Below are 19,642 nucleotides of genomic sequence, written 5' to 3' on the forward strand. Positions count from 1 at the left end.
ATAGTGAGTCGAATGTGGTTCCGCCATCTGACCAAGGAAACCCAGCCGCAATCCTCTGGGCCAGTCTGGCAACCAGAGCAGTTCTCTAATAGAGCAGATAGTGAGTCGAATGTGGTTTCACCGTCTGATACAGGAAACGCAGCCGCAATCCTCTGATCAGAACAGATTGTGCTTTTGTCCACTGAATAACGTCCAGACACAGGACAGTCTAGGTCTTTCTTGTGGTAGGGATACCAAGGTGTGGGGGCATCTTCCAGGAGAGGAAGGATTCTCTTGTCGTTGTTGACTTAAGATCGATGCGAGTCTTACTGTATGCTTGTGCAGAGGAAACCCGTGGTCTTGGTAATTTAGGGATATAACTTATACATCCTATCTTTAACTTTTTATGAACTGCCAAAAGTGATTTGTTCCCACTCTATTGTTTTTATCGGCCTCATCCTTCATCGGTGTGTAATATGACATAAATTTTGTCATATTTTCTTGATGGGATATATTTCAAATGATATTATAAATCAATAAATATGGCAACCACTATATTCGACTGTTGTGTCACACCAACTGTAACTAGCTAAAGAGGGAGGTAAGCTGTTATGGATGTCAGATAGTGGTCTCCCTGGCATTTGCTTGCAATTTTTTTGGACATTCCACCATGATCTCAAGGACCTGGCTTTTGAAAAGTTTGTCATTACTTACTGACATTGGTTGTATTCCACTCACACAGTCACTCCATATGATGGGCCGGCCCAGGTCTCTTGCTTGTGATCATTCTTTGTTGTGTACTGGTATAGTTTATCCTCTAGATAATATGTCCTCCTGACTCAATCTGTTCTCCATGAACAACTCTCCTCAACTACCTTAAAAAGTCCCTCCACCCAAAAGTACACACAGATCTGTGATGTCATCACTACATCAGCACAATGTCATTATTTGTGAGTAAGTGGTCTGCTAGTTAAAGTTAACAAATTCATCCTTTTTTCTTTTTTTCTTTTTGAAGAAACTTAAAATTAAGAATAATCTTGGTGCTCCTAACTAAACTAAAGTGCCAGTAAAAGTCTTCAATGCAGATACGCTTTAAAAGGAATCTTTCTCTTATTTGCTTTTCAAATGTCCAATTTTCCGCTTTCTAATACTTTCAGTAACCGGTTTGCTGATGCTCCTTTCTTTGTTAATACATCTGCCAGTTGTTCTTTTCCATTGATCCATTTGAATTTCTCTATATCCTTTCTTTCAATGGCTTCTCTGATACCACTTATTTCTATTCTCAACCTCTTTTCTGAGACTCCTTTGTTGGATCTGACAGCCTCATGGAGTGATTTGCAGTCTGTCACACAAGTTATTCTAGGGCTTTCTTTTATGATTTCCGAAATCAGAGAATTGATAAAGAAAGCATTATCCATTGCATCTGCCATTGCCAGGGTTTCTCCAGCCAGTGTGCTTCTCACCACTCGTCTTATTTTCTTAGAACTCCAGCATAATGGTGAAATTTTCTGTTCTTCTCCTTCTAGACATATGAAGTGTCCTCCTTGAGTAGCTCCATTTTCCAAATTTCCAAATGATGCATCACTAAATACAGTCAACTTGGGGTTCTTCAGTTTACTAAACTTAAGTGTCACCTTCTCACTTTTGGCTTTTCGGATTACTTTGTTTGTCTCAAACAGATCTCTCACTTTGGCTTCCTTGACTCTTGAGGCTATATTACAAGTATCAAAGATGATATCTGGCCTGCTCTGTCTCCCCAACCATAGAAGTTGGCCAACCTTTTCTCTCATGATCTTTCTTTCCGATTCTGTTACTTCAGCATCCTTTTGGTCCCATCTTTCTCTTCTCAACTCTATGTATTCTAAATTGTCCTTGCAAAAATTCTGATCCAATCTGATTTGTCCCTTGTCACACTGTACCTTTAAGCCAACATACTTGAAGCTTTCTTTGTCCTCTCTCCCAACAACTAGTTCTTTTCTCACGTTCTCTATCACTAGTTTCTCAAACTCAGGTGTCCCAGCCCATAGGAAGTCATCTACATGACATGCAAGAATTCCTCTCAGTTGTTCCTTCTCATCATGCCATATGAACACAGCTGGTTCAAGTTTGGACACCACTCCTTCGTATTTGTTCATGCATGATTTCACCTTTTTGTACCATTGAAGGGAAGCATCTCCAAGTCCATAGACACATTTTTCTAACTTCCACAGTTTTCCTTCCTTTTCTTTAGCTTCTTTTGGAGGTTTTATGTATATCTCTCTTTCTAATCTCTCACCTTGGAGAAAGGCAGATTTTATATCCATTGATTTTGGGGTCCATTCCTTCTGTGCCATTATGGCAAGAATTATCTTCAAAGCCTCTGTTGAGCAACAGGGAGAATCTCTCTCCATTTCAAGATCACTTTCTTCATAGCCTCTCGCTACAAGTCTTGCTTTTGGCACCAATTTTCCATTCTTTTCTTTCATACAGCATACCCATCTGGTTGAAACAGTTCTTTGTCCTTCATCATTTACAGTTGAGTATACCCTGTGATCTTTCCAACTAGTGAGTTCTCTTTCTTTAGCTTCTTCAAAGACACTCTGTTCTGTTATATAAACATCATTTTCTTGCTCCCCATTCTGTTCATCAGTTGTTATTATTGTGACTTTCCAATTATCTAGTTCTTCAAGATTCACTGACATGGTCTCAACTTCTCCATTTTCACTAGTAACGCCCATGTTGTACCAGTTCTTATACTGTCCCGTCTTTTTTCCAGCTCTGTTGATGACTGTAGCATTCCTTGTTTCTTCTTCATCTTTGAACTTAATCATTACATGCTGTCCTGGTTTGAGAGATGTTGTTTTCAATGTCAATGTTGGAAGTTCTGTGCTGGCATCATCTTCTCTCATTCTTTCTGCATTCTGGTCATCTCCCCTTTTTTCTACTATCTCTTCATCTTCGTTGTTCACATCAAGATCACTATCTCTCTCTTCTGTTGTCTGGTCTCTTCTCTCATCTTCACTGTCTATCTCTTCTTCATTTGCTGCCTCTTCTAGTTCACTATTCTTGCCTTCTACTGATTTCATTTCCTTCTCTTCTTCATCAATTTCTATTTTCTTCTCCACTTTCTTCAGTCTGCATACATGTACTCTCACTAGCTGGCTTCCATGTCTGACAAAGACTACTACTCCATCTTGTCCTATCACACGACCTGGTCCCCTCCATTCAGTTTCATTGGGTCTTTTGTAGAACACTTTATCATTGTTCAAGTACACTACATCTCGGCTGGTCTGAGTTTGTTTCCGCAGAGCTCTTCTGATTCTTTCTGAGCATTCAGCTTCTGTGTATGCACTTCTAGCTGCATGCATTGCTGTCAGATGTTCTCCAACTTTCTGGCTTGTTGTTACCCCTTCAAGCGCTGGTAGGCTTTCTTCAAGAACAGAGGGTAAGTTGGGATTAACACCGAACACAAGTTGGTAGGCACTGAATCCATGTATATTGCTCATAGTGTTTTTAGCCATCAGAGCCCAACTCAATGCAGTCTCCCAGCTACATTGTTTGTCTGCTTTAACTTTGGACAATGTTTCTGTCAGTGTCATGTTGTGCCTTTCACATATTCCATTGGACCACGGACTGTAAGCTGCAGTCGTGAGAATTTCTATACCAAACAAGTGACCCATCTGCACAACTTCTTCATTAGCGAATTCCCCTCCGTTATCTGAAAATATTTTCTTTGGAGCACCAAACCTGCTTATCCATTGACTGATGAATTTCTCAACAATTTCTGTTCCTGCTTTTGTTTTGACAATTGCTCCTGCACTGTATCTTGTGTAAATGTCTATGATGTGTAAGAACCAAAGTGAAGGTTCAAGCTGATGTAGATCCATAGCTACCATTTCATTCCAATTTGTTGCAAGTGGCAGAGAAACTACAGGTCTGCTCGGTGTCTTTTGAAATCGTTGCCATATCTCACATTCCCTCGAAACCTTGTCAAGCGTCTTCATCATACTTTGGTCCTTGATGCCCGCTTTCACCAGCAGCATTCTCAGTTTCTCTTCTGAAGGATGTCCAAATTGACGATGAAGTTTCACTATTACTTTCTCTTTTTCTTTGGTGCTGTTAATCATCAGTACTTGTTGTGAATTCAGTTCTTCTTTTATGGTTCTTCTCCCAAGCAGATTCAGACAGTAGTGTCCACTCGAGGTTTGTTCTAAATGTACAGTCCTACCAAACAGTTTTGCTTCATCTTTGTTTAGGTCTAAGATGGCTCCAGCCTTTTTCAACGACTCCTTGCTTAACAATAGAGGCAAGTCTAATTCCACAACGTCAGTTGTAATGTTGCATTTTGTATCACCTATGTAAGCTGGGATAGTAATCGTCTTGGAGGCTGTCACCTTGACCCCATCACCGAATCTGTATACGCTGCTGCTGCTTTTTGTTTGTTTAACTGTTGATGATCGTTCTCTGTCATTCAACGTTTCAATGTACTCATCAAGCCATTTATTTCCACAGACAGTCTTAGTGCATGCTGTATCTAATATGGCTGTGCCAAATGTTTCAGTGACATGAATATGAGGTTGTGGTTGTCTATTTCACTGGTAAACAATGTTACATTGCACGACTCTTCTTCTGTTACCAATCTTACTACTTCCTTTGAGTCCTTATGTTCACAATCCCGAGCCCAGTGATATGTACTTCCACAAACAGCACATCTGGATCTCATGCCTTTCTTATCCATTGGATTTGTTCCACGCTGTAAATGAGGCTGTCTCTCTGTTGCCTTATTCTTGAAGTAGTGGCTCCTGCTATTTCTGGTTTGGTTGTTTGTGAACATTGCTTCCTGTTTTATTGTCACACCATAGTCATTTAAACATTTCGATGCATCGTTTTCTCCAAAGATCCGTTTCAAAGCTGATTTCATACTTTGGAAGTTCAGTTCCTTCGCCGCTGTTAGTGCAAGTTGTTTCTCATTTTGGCCTAGACCTGCTTTATCTAGAATTTTGAAGGCTAGAACAGCTTCTGGTAATTCCATTTTATGTTTCTTACTAAGATAGTACAGTCTTTTAAACTCAATGATATACTCCCCAATTGACTGTCCTTCAACTCTTTGGAAATTTTCAAATTTGGTGTAAATGCTGTAGGCTACATCAATTTCATCCTTTTTGTAAACCTTGTCAAGGGCTGCTAGAAGTACTTTCATTCCATCATCAGTATTGAGTTCACTTGTTTCAAGTTCTAATGCAATGGCTCTCGCCTGACCTTTCAGTGATAATGTGACTGCAAGAGCTTGTTTCTTTATATCAAGTTCTGTCACAAGTTGCCACATAGAAATTTCATTTTTCCATGTCTCATAATCGGAATGAGATTCACTTCCAAAGGTTGGGGGGTTTTTATATCCGGCGGCCATCTTTTTCTTATGTTTGCTATAAAGTACAGGCACTGATGTACAGGGAATGTAAATGTATATGCACACAAGTATCCAGCTAACACTACACAGAGGTCCTCCTTGTAGATTGTTACACAGCCTCTGCTACCATGAAAAGTTTGTCATTACTTACTGACATTGGTTGTATTCCACTCACACAGTCACTCCATATGATGGGCCGGCCCAGGTCTCTTGCTTGTGATCATTCTTTGTCGTGTACTGGTATAGTTTATCCTCTAGATAATATGTCCTCCTCACTCAATCTGTTCTCCATGAACAACTCTCCTCAACTACCTTAAAAAGTCCCTCCACCCAAAAGTACACACAGATCGCACGGGGGGAGTGGGGGAAGGGTGGAAGAGCCAGTCACCCCTGTGGGAATTATGATTCAATTCCCAAAAGGATGTCTTTGGAAAGGGTAAGCATTTGTTAGCCAATAAAGACAAGATTTTAATCCCTCAGCTTCTTTGAGGCATTTGGAGAGACTTCTTGTCTAAACAGTACCATTTCGCCACCTCTAAGACATACAATGGTAACTTATAAACACAAGACTTTGATACTTGTCTTGGAGGTCTTTGACGGGCCTAGGCACTTCGAATCTTTATCAATGTATTTAATGGTCAGTGTTTCGGTCAGAATATGTATGCTATGCTTTGGTTTGCCATCTGACAGGAGTGAGCAGGTTTTAATCGTCTGATCAGAGTAGTTCTCTAACAGAGCAGATAGTGAGTCGAATGTGGTTCCGCCGTCTGACACAGGAAACCCAGCCGCAATCCTCTGGGCCAGTCTGGCAACCAGAGCAGTTCTCTAATAGAGCAGATAGTGAGTCGAATGTGGTTTCACCGTCTGATACAGGAAACGCAGCCGCAATCCTCTGATCAGAACAGATTGTGCTTTTGTCCACTGAATAACGTCCAGACACAGGACAGTCTAGGTCTTTCTTGTGGTAGGGATACCAAGGTGTGGGGGCATCTTCCAGGAGAGGAAGGACTCTCTTGTCGTTGTTGACTTAAGATCGATGCGAGTCTTACTGTATGCTTGTGCAGAGGAAACCCGTGGTCTTGGTAATTTAGGGATATAACTTATACATCCTATCTTTAACTTTTTATGAACTGCCAAAAGTGACTCGTTCCCACTCTATGGTTTTTATCGGCCTCATCCTTCATCGGTGTGTAATATGACATAAATTTTGTCATATTTTCTTGATGGGATATATTTCAAATGATGTTATAAATCAATCAATATGGCAACCACTATACTCGCCTGTTGTGTCACACCAACTGTAACTAGCTAAAGAGGGAGGTAAGCTGTTATGGATGTCAGATAGTGGTCTCCCTGGCATTTGCTTGCAATTTTTTTGGACATTCCACCACGATCTCAAGGACCTGGCTTTATCTAATGATACGTCCGCACGGGGGGAGTGGGGGAAGGGTGGAAGAGCCAGTCACCCCCGTGGGAATTATGATTCAATTCCCGAAAGGATGTCTTTGGAAAGGGTAAGCATTTGTTAGCCAATAAAGACAAGATTTTAATCCCTCAGCTTCTTTGAGGCATTTGGAGAGACTTCTTGTCTAAACAGTACCATTTCGCCACCTCTAAGGCATACAATGGTAACTTATAAACACAAGACTTTGATCCTTGTCTTTGAGGTCTTTGACGGGCCTAGGCACTTCGAATCTTTATCAATGTTTTTAATGGTCAGTGTTTCGGTCAGAATATGTATGCTATGCTTTGGTTTGCCATTTGACAGGAGTGAGCAGGTTTTAATCGTCTGATCAGAGTAGTTCTCTAACAGAGCAGATAGTGAGTCGAATGTGGTTCCGCCATCTGACCAAGGAAACCCAGCCGCAATCCTCTGGGCCAGTCTGGCAACCAGAGCAGTTCTCTAATAGAGCAGATAGTGAGTCGAATGTGGTTTCACCGTCTGATACAGGAAACGCAGCCGCAATCCTCTGATCAGAACAGATTGTGCTTTTGTCCACTGAATAACGTCCAGACACAGGACAGTCTAGGTCTTTCTTGTGGTAGGGATACCAAGGTGTGGGGGCATCTTCCAGGAGAGGAAGGACTCTCTTGTCGTTGTTGACTTAAGATCGATGCGAGTCTTACTGTATGCTTGTGCAGAGGAAACCCGTGGTCTTGGTAATTTAGGGATATAACTTATACATCCTATCTTTAACTTTTTATGAACTGCCAAAAGTGACTCGTTCCCACTCTATTGTTTTTATCGGCCTCATCCTTCATCGGTGTGTAATATGACATAAATTTTGTCATATTTTCTTGATGGGATATATTTCAAATGATATTATAAATCAATCAATATGGCAACCACTATACTCGACTGTTGTGTCACACCAACTGTAACTAGCTAAAGAGGGAGATAAGCTGTTATGGATGTCAGATAGTGGTCTCCCTGGCATTTGCTTGCAATTTTTTTGGACATTCCACCATGATCTCAAGGACCTGGCTTTATCTAATGATACGTTCGCACGGGGGGAGTGGGGGAAGGGTGGAAGAGCCAGTCACCCCCGTGGGAATTATGATTCAATTCCCAAAAGGATGTCTTTGGAAAGGGTAAGCATTTGTTAGCAAATAAAGACAAGATTTTAATCCCTCAGCTTCTTTGAGGCATTTGGAGAGACTTCTTGTCTAAACAGTACCATTTCGCCACCTCTAAGACATACAATGGTAACTTATAAACACAAGACTTTGATACTTGTCTTGGAGGTCTTTGACGGGCCTAGGCACTTCGAATCTTTATCAATGTTTTTAATGGTCAGTGTTTCGGTCAGAATATGTATGCTATGCTTTGGTTTGCCATCTGACAGGAGTGAGCAAGTTTTAATCGTCTGATCAGAGTAGTTCTCTAACAGAGCAGATAGTGAGTCGAATGTGGTTCCGCCGTCTGACCAAGGAAACCCAGCCGCAATCCTCTGGGCCAGTCTGGCAACCAGAGCAGTTCTCTAATAGAGCAGATAGTGAGTCGAATGTGGTTTCACCGTCTGATACAGGAAACGCAGCCGCAATCCTCTGATCAGAACAGATTGTGCTTTTGTCCACTGAATAACGTCCAGACACAGGACAGTCTAGGTCTTTCTTGTGGTAGGGATACCAAGGTGTGGGGGCATCTTCCAGAAGAGGAAGGACTCTCTTGTCGTTGTTGACTTAAGATCGATGCGAGTCTTACTGTATGTTTCTGCAGAGGAAACCTGTGGTCTTGGTAATTTTCGGATATAACTTATACATCCTATCTTTAACTTTTTATGAACTGCCAAAAGTGATTCGTTCCCACTCTATTGTTTTTATCGGCCTCATCCTTCATCGGTGTGTTATATGACATAAATTTTGTCATATTTTCTTGATGGGATATATTTCAAATGATGTTATAAATCAATCAATATGGCAACCACTATACTCGCCTGTTGTGTCACACCAACTGTAACTAGCTAAAGAGGGAGGTAAGCTGTTATGGATGTCAGATAGTGGTCTCCCTGGCATTTGCTTGCAATTTTTTTTGACATTCCACCACGATCTCAAAGACCTGGGTTTATCTAATGATATGTTCGCACGGGGGGAGTGGGGAAGGGTGGAAGAGCCAGTCACCCCCGTGGGAATTATGATTCCCGAAAGAATGTCTTTGGAAAGGGTAAGCATTTGTTAGCCAATAAAGACAAGATTTTAATCCTTCAGCTTCTTTGAGGCATTTGGAGAGACTTCTTGTCTAAACAGTACCATTTCACCACCTCTAAGGCATACAATGGTAACTTATAAACACAAGACTTTGATCCTTGTCTTGGAGGTCTTTGACGGGCCTAGGCACTTCTTGTCGTTGTTGACATGATCGATGTGAGTCTTACTGCATGTTTCTTGAGGAAACCCTTGGTCTTGGTATTTTGCACTTTATACGTTTTGTCTATAAGCTTGTAAGAACTTGGTAATTTTGGGAATGGAACTCCATGTCCCACTTGATCGCCCATTGTCCCAGTTATTCGCAGGATCGATACAGTATGGCCGCAATTGAGATTGTGACGTCAGAGGGACTAAAATGTGTTCAGGTGTTGATTAAGCAAGAAATCGTGTTGCCTATCAACCAATGGGCCTTGGCACTTCATATCTGGCCATGAGGAGGAACAGCCAAGGAAACGACCCTGACAAAAAATTTAGCACGATAACTATTCAGAATGGTGTCTGTCCTTCCATCCGTCATCATGGTGCATGTTTCTCTTTAGCACGTTATATTTTCAGAATGGTGTCAGTCCTTCCATCCGTCAACGCAGAATTCCGTCAACACAGAATGGCGTCTGTCTTTCCATCCGTCAACATGGTGCACGTTTTATAACTGTAAGACGTAGGCACTCTAAAACTAGCCATGAGGTACAACAGAAGGATTAAATTGAGTTTCAGTGTCATGTCACCTATCAACCAATGGGGTTGGCAGGCTTGTTCATTGTTACTACATGTTGAGTTGTCCTGCAGGGTTACGTCAATCGGGGATTGTAAAGTTCAGACAAATGTTTCTTTTGTTCTTTTAGGTAGAATTATGCACTTTTCCCACCAAATTGGTAAAAAATTTTAGTTCTTCGTTTTTTATCTTCCAGTGTTTTAGTCCGTTTGAAAGTTGTACTTACTGATTTATACTCCTGCACTAGTGTTGATCAGGTCCAGTCTCTAAATTTCGCAAGAGTTCAGGACCCCATAGAACTATATCAGTGAAGAGAGAGGAATCAATGCCACACAATGATGATGACATTGGAGCCAATTTGATACATGTAAGTGGATCAATAGCGTTGCCTCATATCAAACTTTAGACCCTTTTCTAAACTCGATTAATAAACTCTAACTCAAGCCCTGACCCATTGTTGGTGATGAATAAAACTGTTGGGGCTGTGCCCAGGGTGGAAATGTCTGCTGAAGAAGCAATTTAAACAAAGTCATGGGTGTTATGTCTAAACAAGAGTATTTATTTGTTGTCTCTTCTTTTCAGGCAAGAATCAAATTCTGAGAGCATCAGCCGACCACTTCAGACCGAAGAGAGAATGAGGTTTTTGGTTCAAATGGTGGCAAAGTGGTCTATCAGCCTGGGTTACGGAGTAACGGCATCATTGGTTTCAAGTCTGGAGCCACACAGCGAGATTAATGCACGAAGTCTACCATGAAAGGACACAGGAAAGATAAATGATATCCATGGTCACACAGCAAACCAGCCCCTGACTTCAGTCACAATGCAGCTGATGGCTTTGTCAATCGTTTCAGGCCATTTCAATGCTGCACAAAAGCTTTTCAGTGAGATTCTTTCATTCTTTTTCACATTTTTCAGTAATGCATCACAAGTATTTGTATTTCGCTAGATATTTCGTGGTTAAGAATTCATGCAGAGATATTGCACTTTTTACCTTTTCAGTTTTGAAGTCGAGAATCAGATAGGACCGGAATTCATTGTCCGAGGTTATCTGACGTGGGGAGTCATGTGCACCAAATTTCAGGTTCATAGCTTTAGCGGTTAAGAAACGTGCCATATTTACACTCAAACAGCCAATTTACACCATTTGACCTACGTGATCTTGAAAAGTTGGTCAAATCAATAACCCGTATGATATGTGATGTATCCTTGCTAGAAAATATTATCGAAAATTCACTTATAAGAGAGATATCACACTTTTTAGGTTTTCACTTTTTGCCTGCTGATGGCTAAGTCAAGAATTAGATTGGACCGAAATAAGTGTCTGAGGTCATCTGACCTGGAGGGGCCTGTGTACAAGGTTTCACGTTCATAGACTTACTACATGTAGCAGTTAAGAAATGTGCCACGGTTTTTGAAACAGGATACAGACGACAACGAACGACGACAGACGATGACGAATGACTGATGACTGACGACTGACGACTACGGCGACTATGATGACTAGGGCGACAGACGCCGGACACTGCGGTATTGTACAGACTAGACCTAGACATGAATTATTTGCTGTGCAGTTGCAAGAAGGAGTACCTACCATAACAATATTATTGAAAACGAGTAATTGATAAGATATTGCACTTTTTACCTTTTCAGTTTTGAAGTCGAGAATCAGATCAGACTGGAATTCGTTGTCTGACGTAGGGAGTCATGTGTACCAAATTTCAGGTTCATAGCGTTTGCGGTTAAGAAATGTGCCATACTTACACTCACAGCCAATTTACACCATTTACACCTCGGAATACCTACCATAAAATATTATTGAAAACGATTCACTTATAAGAGAGATATCACACTTTTTAGGTTTTCACTTTTGGCCTGCTGATGGCTAAGTCAAGAATCAGATCGGACCGAAATCAGTGTCTGAGGTCACCTGACCTGGAGAGTCCTAGCAGTTAAGAAACGTACCACTTTTTTGAAACCTGATACAGATGACATGGACAGTTAGGATCCTGGCTCTATTTCTGGATGTCTCATCAGAAAGATGAGATCTATGGTGGAGCATCTTCACAGTTAGAATACGCAGTCACGTCACACTTGGTAGCGACATGAGCTTCCAATCGTTCAGTAGTCAGGGTGCCAGTGATTATTGTGAATGACAGACTCCACTTTAGAGCAGTCTGCTCCTTCACTTCCCTTCAACCATGTAAACACATCTATTTTCCCAACATCAAATGATTTTATCAAAAACAGCTCATTTCCACAGACATTCCTTTTTTGATTTCATGGTTTCTACTGTAAAAGTGAACGGGAAGCTTCTCCTATTAAATGCCTTACTCCATTGAACATTCACTATGCCAATGCATTTTCAATCTGTGCATAACAACCCTCCCCATTTCACCAACTTGTCATTTTTGCTTCCTGCACTTCTGCTGCAAGCTCTTGCTGAGAGCTAGTTCATGTTTTGAATGTATGTGTATTTTTGCAATATCTTCGTACCAGACTGTTACCTTTCTCCGTGCCAACGATGTATTCCTTTGTCTTCTCAATGAATAGTTAGTGTGCAGAAATCTTGTGTAATTTGTCAGTTTTTCTATACAAGAGTAGGGGTAGGAGACTCGAATTCTAATTGTATTACTTTGTTTCGTCATCTTGAGTTGTATTGCTTGATATAATACTTTGTATTATTGTAAGGGGTCGATGGCCTTAATCATTAATAAAAGTTTATTATTATTATTATATTATTGTTATTATTATTATTATTATAACAATTATTATTATTATTATTATTATTATTATTATCATAGTTAAATAAGGAAATGCAATAATGCGAGCATCAAGGATCTGGGCATGATGTACGGCCGCCCAGACTGATACTGTGAAAGAGACAAAATTTCATTTCTCATTGATTCCTCTTGATGTTGTCACCAGACAGAGTAAAGAAGACGGAGGTGGATTGACATTCTTCATCTTCATTGTTCACTGCTATAATAGACTCGTGATTTATTTCGTTAGATAAGATGACGTTAAGAACTTCTTCGGTTCAGGACCAGCACATCAGATGCCGCTTGTGTAGTTGACATTGTTTCAAAGAGAGGATTGTCGAAGTCAATGGGACCCCCTGTTCAACAACGTAGAATAGCGTCATTGGGCACTGAATGGTTGGGTGTAATAGACATAGATCTATCTACAGGGAGGCCTAGAATTATTTTCCTTTGGACAATAGAATTCTATTGTGTATCCATTGTGTGAGGGAAAATAATTCTGGGCCACCCTGTACATCGCTATACACTCAAGGTGTTTACATTCAGTGTCGATTCAGCTTTTGAACCCAGATCTCCTTGCTCCTTTATGAAGATGCCCCCTTACTATTCCACACATGACACACTTGTAGAAACTATCTCGACTGTCCTAAATACATTCTACTCTTTAGTAAGCATGTAATTAAGTCAAGAATCGGACCAAAATTCATTGTCAAAGGTCACCTGACCTGAGGGGTCCTGCGTACAAAGTTTCAAGTTCATAGCTCCAGCGGTTAAGAAACATGCCACTGTTTTTGAAACCGGATATAGACAATGACGACGATGACAATGGACACAGCGGTGTTGTATAGACAGTGAGCCAATGAGTACAAAATGACATAATAAGGATTTTCTAGTGGCCAAGTTTAAATTAATTCATCATAAGATTGGGACAATCACAAGAAAGTCGGATGGAAATATCACTCAAGAAACCTTTATGACAATGAGACCGCAATTTGGCCTCTGAGTAGCGATCACCCAGGGGTACATGTGTACCAAGTTAGAGTTCAATAGCTTCAGCGGTTACAAAATGTGCCACTGTTGTCTAACAGCAGTGCTCCTGGACGACCTTGACCTTGTGACATTGAAAAGTAGGTAAAAAACCGCAAAGGATATATGATGTAACACTGCAAGAATTATCTATCAGATTTTTCGGACCAGTATTAGGCAAGTAATCGCATATTTTCACTTTTAACGTTTGGCCTCCTATTGGCCAAACCGTGAATTGTATTACGCCAAGATTCGGTCTCTGAGTAGGGGTCACCCAGGGGTACATTTGTACCAAGTTTGAGATCTCTGGCTAAAGTGGTTACAAAAACGTGCCACCACCGACTAACGGCGTTGCTGCCGACAAACTTTGACCTCAGTGACCCTAGGTCAAATCAAAAACCCGGAGGATATGTGATGTCCCATTGGTAGTAGTACCTACCATATTTTTTTCAAATTTTTCGGACCGGTAATAAGGGAGAAAACACAATTTTTCCATTTTTGACCTCTGGCGCCCCTGGTGGCAAAACCGTGTATCATATGAGGCTGCGATTCCGTCTCTGAGTAGCGGTGACCTAGGGGTACATGTGTACCAAGTTAGAGTTCAAAAGCTTGAGAGGTTACAAAACGTGCCACCCATGTCTCACGACGACGGACCACGGACGACGACGGACACTGCGTGATGGTAAAGGCTCACAGGTGAGCCAAAAACCATGAAGCGGTTGGAATTTTGAGCTGATTTTTGCATGCAGCATCTGTACAACAACAACAACTACATTGGTAGTGTTTTATTGGTTCTGACATGTCTAGATATCAATTATAACAATATATCATTTTGTGTTATTTTTGGATAGATTTTCAGGGCAAACACGAGCGAGGCTAAGATGTTGAAAATTTTGGAACGTAATGATAGATACATGAAATGATCCGGGGACCATGTGCTCACCTCAGGTAATGTAATGCATGTCATTTGCAGTGGATAGTGGGAGAACAGTTTCTGGCTAGTTTCACCAGTTTTGATTCCATTGAATAATATTATACTTATCGGCTCAATGGCACAAAAGAAAATTACTGGTACCATCTAAGTATAGCAAAAACCAATTCCCAAGACGGCCGCCTGGAGCCCAGAAAGTAGGTCATATCGAAAAAAGAAAAATAAGTCTGGGCATATTGCCCAAAGCTACCATCACACCAAGTTTTAGCCATCTAGCCCTCGCGGTGAGTAAACGGATGACGACGACGGATGCCGATGGACGACGGACGACACGGTATTGTATAAGCTCCCCAGAGGTGAGCTAAAAAGAAGGAGTAGGAAGTACTGCTCATCAGCTGCTCTATTAAATGCCTTCATTTCCTATGCCGCGCCCAGCTGAACAACAAGGTTTTGGGGGAGATGAAGTCAGGTGAAATTTCCCTCTGAGAAACGGCAGGTGCAACTTCCTCTGCCAAGTGTCATATCTGGAATCGCAGAGTACGTGTTACCAGGAGATGTTTTTTGAGTGGTCTGATAAATGACTAGAAAATAAACTTACAACCCAAGGCTTGTCTAAGAATTGGTATATGGAATGTAAGGAGTTGACACAGGGTATTCCTCCATATGCTAGACCTAGGATGATATTACGCCAGTCTTCGTTTGCATCTCTGACGTGCTGCCTCACAAGGACAAAATCGGGTTTAAATGACCTGCAATAGGAGTCGCATGAGATTAAGTAATGAGTGGTAAATCTATCTACAACATGACACAGAAGTAACAGCAACTCCCCTCCACCAATTTTCAACCCGTGTACCCACAGGCGTGTTGTCATTTGACAGAGCTCTTGAACTATAAATTGACTAGGTATTGATTCTGGTATCTTCACACGCCTGTGGTGTGCCGAACTCAAACTAACTTGCATCCGGTATGTCTAGAAAGTATTATACTCCTTTTCTACTTCAGCTCTACTTGAATCTCATTAGGGTAACGCTTTTATTTGCAAAATGTGTGTGGTACAATTTCTGAAAGCTGGTGAAAACTCTTATTTCCATCTCCTGCTCACCTGATGGAGCCTTAGGAAGTTAGTTCTTATTGCATGAGCCAGTAAAAACATATTTCCGCTCCAAGTTACAAAACCGGTTGCAAATTGACCCTCTCAAAAACATACGGTAAGAGAGAAATGGAAGGAAGGGAACAGTCGAATGTTTTGGGACACCCTGTTCACTTACCTAACAACTTTTGTTCCATTTCTATTTACTTGTATATCTACCATAGTACCTGAATCACTATATGCAGCTAGATTAATCTCAGAAAATTCAGCCTGAAAATGCAGAAAAGAGAGTTTTACAGAAATAGTATTTTTGAGCATTTGAGAGGACAATGCAGACTATCTGATTAAAAGGCCAGCACCAAACTTGACAACTGTCTCTACGCATCAACTTGCTCCTTTTTTGGGGGACACTGACTCAATCCTCTGAATCTGCAATATATTTAATTAACTGATGTATCTCTCTACAAAAGATTTGAAAAGCTGACTTCAGACAAATTTCCAATAGGTTAAAGATGTTTACGTGAGGTTTTTATTTCAATGACAAACACCTTTCACAGGAATACTTTGATCATCCTTCTTACTCAACATGAAAGTTTGCACTTCATTATAATCATTAAAGGTGCACCCAACTAGAGACCCGCCAGACAGGACGGCTCTGCTGATGTTGAGAAACGGAAAAGTCTAATTTCAGAAGCATGGGCGACTAAATAGAGAACAACTACCAGATTTTACGGGATGACCGTCAAAGACTAGTCGGAGTCAGAGTACTCAACCTCATCTTAACCTCACTAGGAACACCTTCCTGTCACCTGACCCTTCGCTGACCAATCACGAAAACGTATGCCCGCTCTCAGACTGTCGCTCTCAGTTTAGTTGCCCATGTGTACTCACCTGTTCTACTCTAATGTCCCAGTCACCAAATACTTTTCTTCCTCTAAAATATTTTGACCTGAAACACAGAATGATTGGTCATATATATCCCTTAGGTCTAAATGACTAAATGGGTTAGAATGGCTTGAGAACCCCCAAAAAGCGTCTTTTGAAAAATGAAACTTGGCCCAGGACCCTCGTGTTTCAAACTGTCAACTCAAAAATCTGTTACAGGACTTCTGAGATGATGTCAAAGTTTTAGTTTGACTCCCGAGTAAGAAAGTCTAGCCTGCCCAAGCCCTGGGTGAGTCGACTTTTGATTAAGCCCTGTTGATGGCCCTGCAGTGAGACGTGCACCTTTCCAAGGCCAAATGCTGATGACGTATGAGGTCACGCTGGAAAAGCTAACAGAGCCAGCGTCTGTTGCAGAATGCAGAATTTAATAGGACATCCAAGTAACATGTAGTTCTTACACCATGAGTGTTGAACGCTATTAAGATAGAGGGCGTCCTTTTAATGAGCAACATGCAATATCACCACCTGTCCAACAAAATCGAAAATCCATCAAATCGCACACGATGTTACCTTGGCGACTGATATTAGATTTTGGCTTTCAATTTCCTCTTTCTAAACACGCCACCCTGAGTTGTGTAGATAATTCTAAGGTTTCTGTGGCTCTTTTCAACCGTTGGTTCGTTCACGATTAGTTGACTGAACATGCTGGGTGGAACATTTGATAAAATAATTTTTTTCAAAGTACATGTATCACTAAGCGAAGTTAATAACCCTCTGGATAAAGAAAATTTGGTTCTGCGCACAAATGAAATCAAACAAATTTAGCAATCTATCCTTGCTCCAATATCTCCTGGCTAGAAAAGTCATCTTTCTTGTTCAAATAATTGGCTCATCTTTAAAAGAAGCAGCCAGATCACAAACAAAAATCGATGTTTTCCTTTAAAAAGAGGGACTAAAAAGGCTGGAGCTAGGGGTCCAACTGGCATGACTGGTGGTCTCAAGTATGCTTTATATGGCCACCTGACACCTGCCTATAACCACCCTTTAATACTCATACGCTCCATACTTACCCTGAAGGGTTAAATGCAATCATAACACCCTTCAAGATATATACAGAAGGGTTAAAAGAGTTCCCAGGCAAGGAAACCGAAAACCCGCAGGGAGCCATGATGCAGATCAAAAGGATGATAATGAAGAATATTTCTCGAACAGAATTCCCCGGAGCGCCTTGGCTCAACTTCAATTGCCTTTTAATCATGATATATTGCAAAAATATGTAGAATATACATTATGTATCTGGTGTATGTTGTAATTTGCAGTATCATACACCAAGTTCAGACAAAAGTATTGATCATTCCAGCTTTAGAATCAGAGTTGTTCATCAGTGAAGTGAACTAGTGCGTGGAGATAATCGTTGTCAAGTTAAACTAGTCCGCTGGGTAATCACAACATGGTGATTATTGTAATTTTGTCAAGTGCTAGTTTTTAAGTGAGGAAAAAGGCTACAGTTCATGGCAACCGACATTGCACCCTTGTATTTTGTCGAGGGGATCAGTAATTTAACCAAATATCAAGGTTTCTATATACATTTCTATTTTGATGTGACCACAGCCATATATTATATACATTCACCTGAGTTCTGGTCACACTTTCTAGCATTGGTACCACATAGAACGAATTTCGGTTTTACGCCTAACTCGAAGTATGTGGAAATTGACTGCAGAGTGACTTGCCAATGGACACTGGTGTCACCTGATATTGCCGAGCATGAAATCCCCGACGTTCAGACCAACCAACAGAGAAAAGTGCCAAAAGCATCATCTTACTTACCAGTCAGTATGCGGGTCATCTATAACCAATAACGCTTTACACCTATCCTTATTGTATCCCGTCCGCGTCTGAGCGGCCGCAGAAAACAAAGCACGTGTTAGTCCAGCAGGGGTACTCTTACTCGGGGAACTCGGCGCACTCGGAGACGGGCCTCGTTTGGTCGCAAACGACAAGATACCCGTGTCCTTTTCCTCATCCTTCAGGTCACCCTGAAGGTCACTCGAACTAAACCTCCTCCTCAAGAAATTCATCTTCCCCTGAAAACCGGCGCTGAAACTTGAGAACGAAATTTTGGCGGATTCCGTGAACACCACCTAAGAGATAAATTGTAGTTCTGAATTCGATGTATAGATCCCTTGTATCCCCGACCCAATTTATGATATTCCACAGTGTCTTTTTTTAATCCGATAATGTCCTTGAAATGATGTATCCTACATTTGTGATGGATCTACTTGACCTGCAAGGATAAGAAAGGGGGAAATTTCAATGGACATGATGAATTATCTTGAAGAGCAACAGGCTAAGAGCATGGAGCCTTTTCCCTGTGCAAATGCCGGTAGTCTGAGCAAATCGTATTCCATAAACTGAAGGAGAGTCTCCATTTTCCATTAGACGTCCACAAACTTTAAACTGATATTGAACTTCAGGTTGGAAGGAAAGTCTGCTGTGGAATATTTTCTGCCAAATAAAATATGACAAACTTATAAAATCCCCCTCTCGAGATAAGTGATTCTATTCTGGAGCATTTCTTTGTTGAGTTCCAACCAAAGGCTGCATGGAGATGCAATTCCATCAGAGATACAACCACCTCAATGAAACCCTTCAAGGGCAACTAATAAGTCTTCTCATCATATATCACATTAGGCGCAGCAGACATTCGATTAAGAAAATTACCTTCCAGACACCACTCGATCCCCAATCTTGCCAACAGCAACGCACTCTCAAATGTGCTCAATGAAAACACCATTGGTTAAGAGTTTGACGACCACAAAGATTTTAAGGAATCCCGGAAACAAGAAATCCTTAGAAATGCAAGCTTTTTGTTCATATCTAACCTATGTAACTTTATTTGTACAAAGTTATACGGCTTGATAAAGTTATTTTGTAATTGTAATTGTATTTGGTCTGTAGCTCTTCGTTTTTATTCTATATATAATGTCCCGAGAATATTTCATTTTTAATTTTTGCCTCACAATATGTGAGCCTAGAGATGAATTATTTGAATCGCATTAATAGATTAATTCATACACTGACATTTCATCTGTCCTTGTGGGAGACCATGATTGAACTAGCACAATGGCAGTAACACTTTGATTTCAATGTTTACATTATCGAA

The 19,642-nt window shown here is 40.9% G+C and overlaps 1 protein-coding gene across 7 annotated transcripts in view; it reads right to left on the reverse strand.

The window, feature by feature from the left end:
• Nucleotides 1-19,642, reverse strand: part of LOC135490776 (synapsin-like) — an 88,457-nt gene that overhangs the window by 50,285 nt on the left and 18,530 nt on the right. For all 7 annotated transcript variants that reach the window (XM_064776258.1, XM_064776260.1, XM_064776254.1 and 4 more), the window contains exons 2-5: nucleotides 18,307-18,763; nucleotides 16,483-16,540; nucleotides 15,770-15,861; nucleotides 15,100-15,250 (exon numbers count right to left, since the gene is read on the reverse strand). In XM_064776258.1, the coding sequence (XP_064632328.1) occupies nucleotides 15,100-15,250; nucleotides 15,770-15,861; nucleotides 16,483-16,540; nucleotides 18,307-18,557 (552 nt within the window). In that variant the 5' untranslated portion in view covers nucleotides 18,558-18,763. The remainder of the gene's footprint in view (nucleotides 1-15,099; nucleotides 15,251-15,769; nucleotides 15,862-16,482; nucleotides 16,541-18,306; nucleotides 18,764-19,642) is intronic.

Source organism: Lineus longissimus, chromosome 7 (assembly GCF_910592395.1).
Source record: "Lineus longissimus chromosome 7, tnLinLong1.2, whole genome shotgun sequence".
Taxonomy (NCBI): domain Eukaryota; kingdom Metazoa; phylum Nemertea; class Pilidiophora; order Heteronemertea; family Lineidae; genus Lineus; species Lineus longissimus.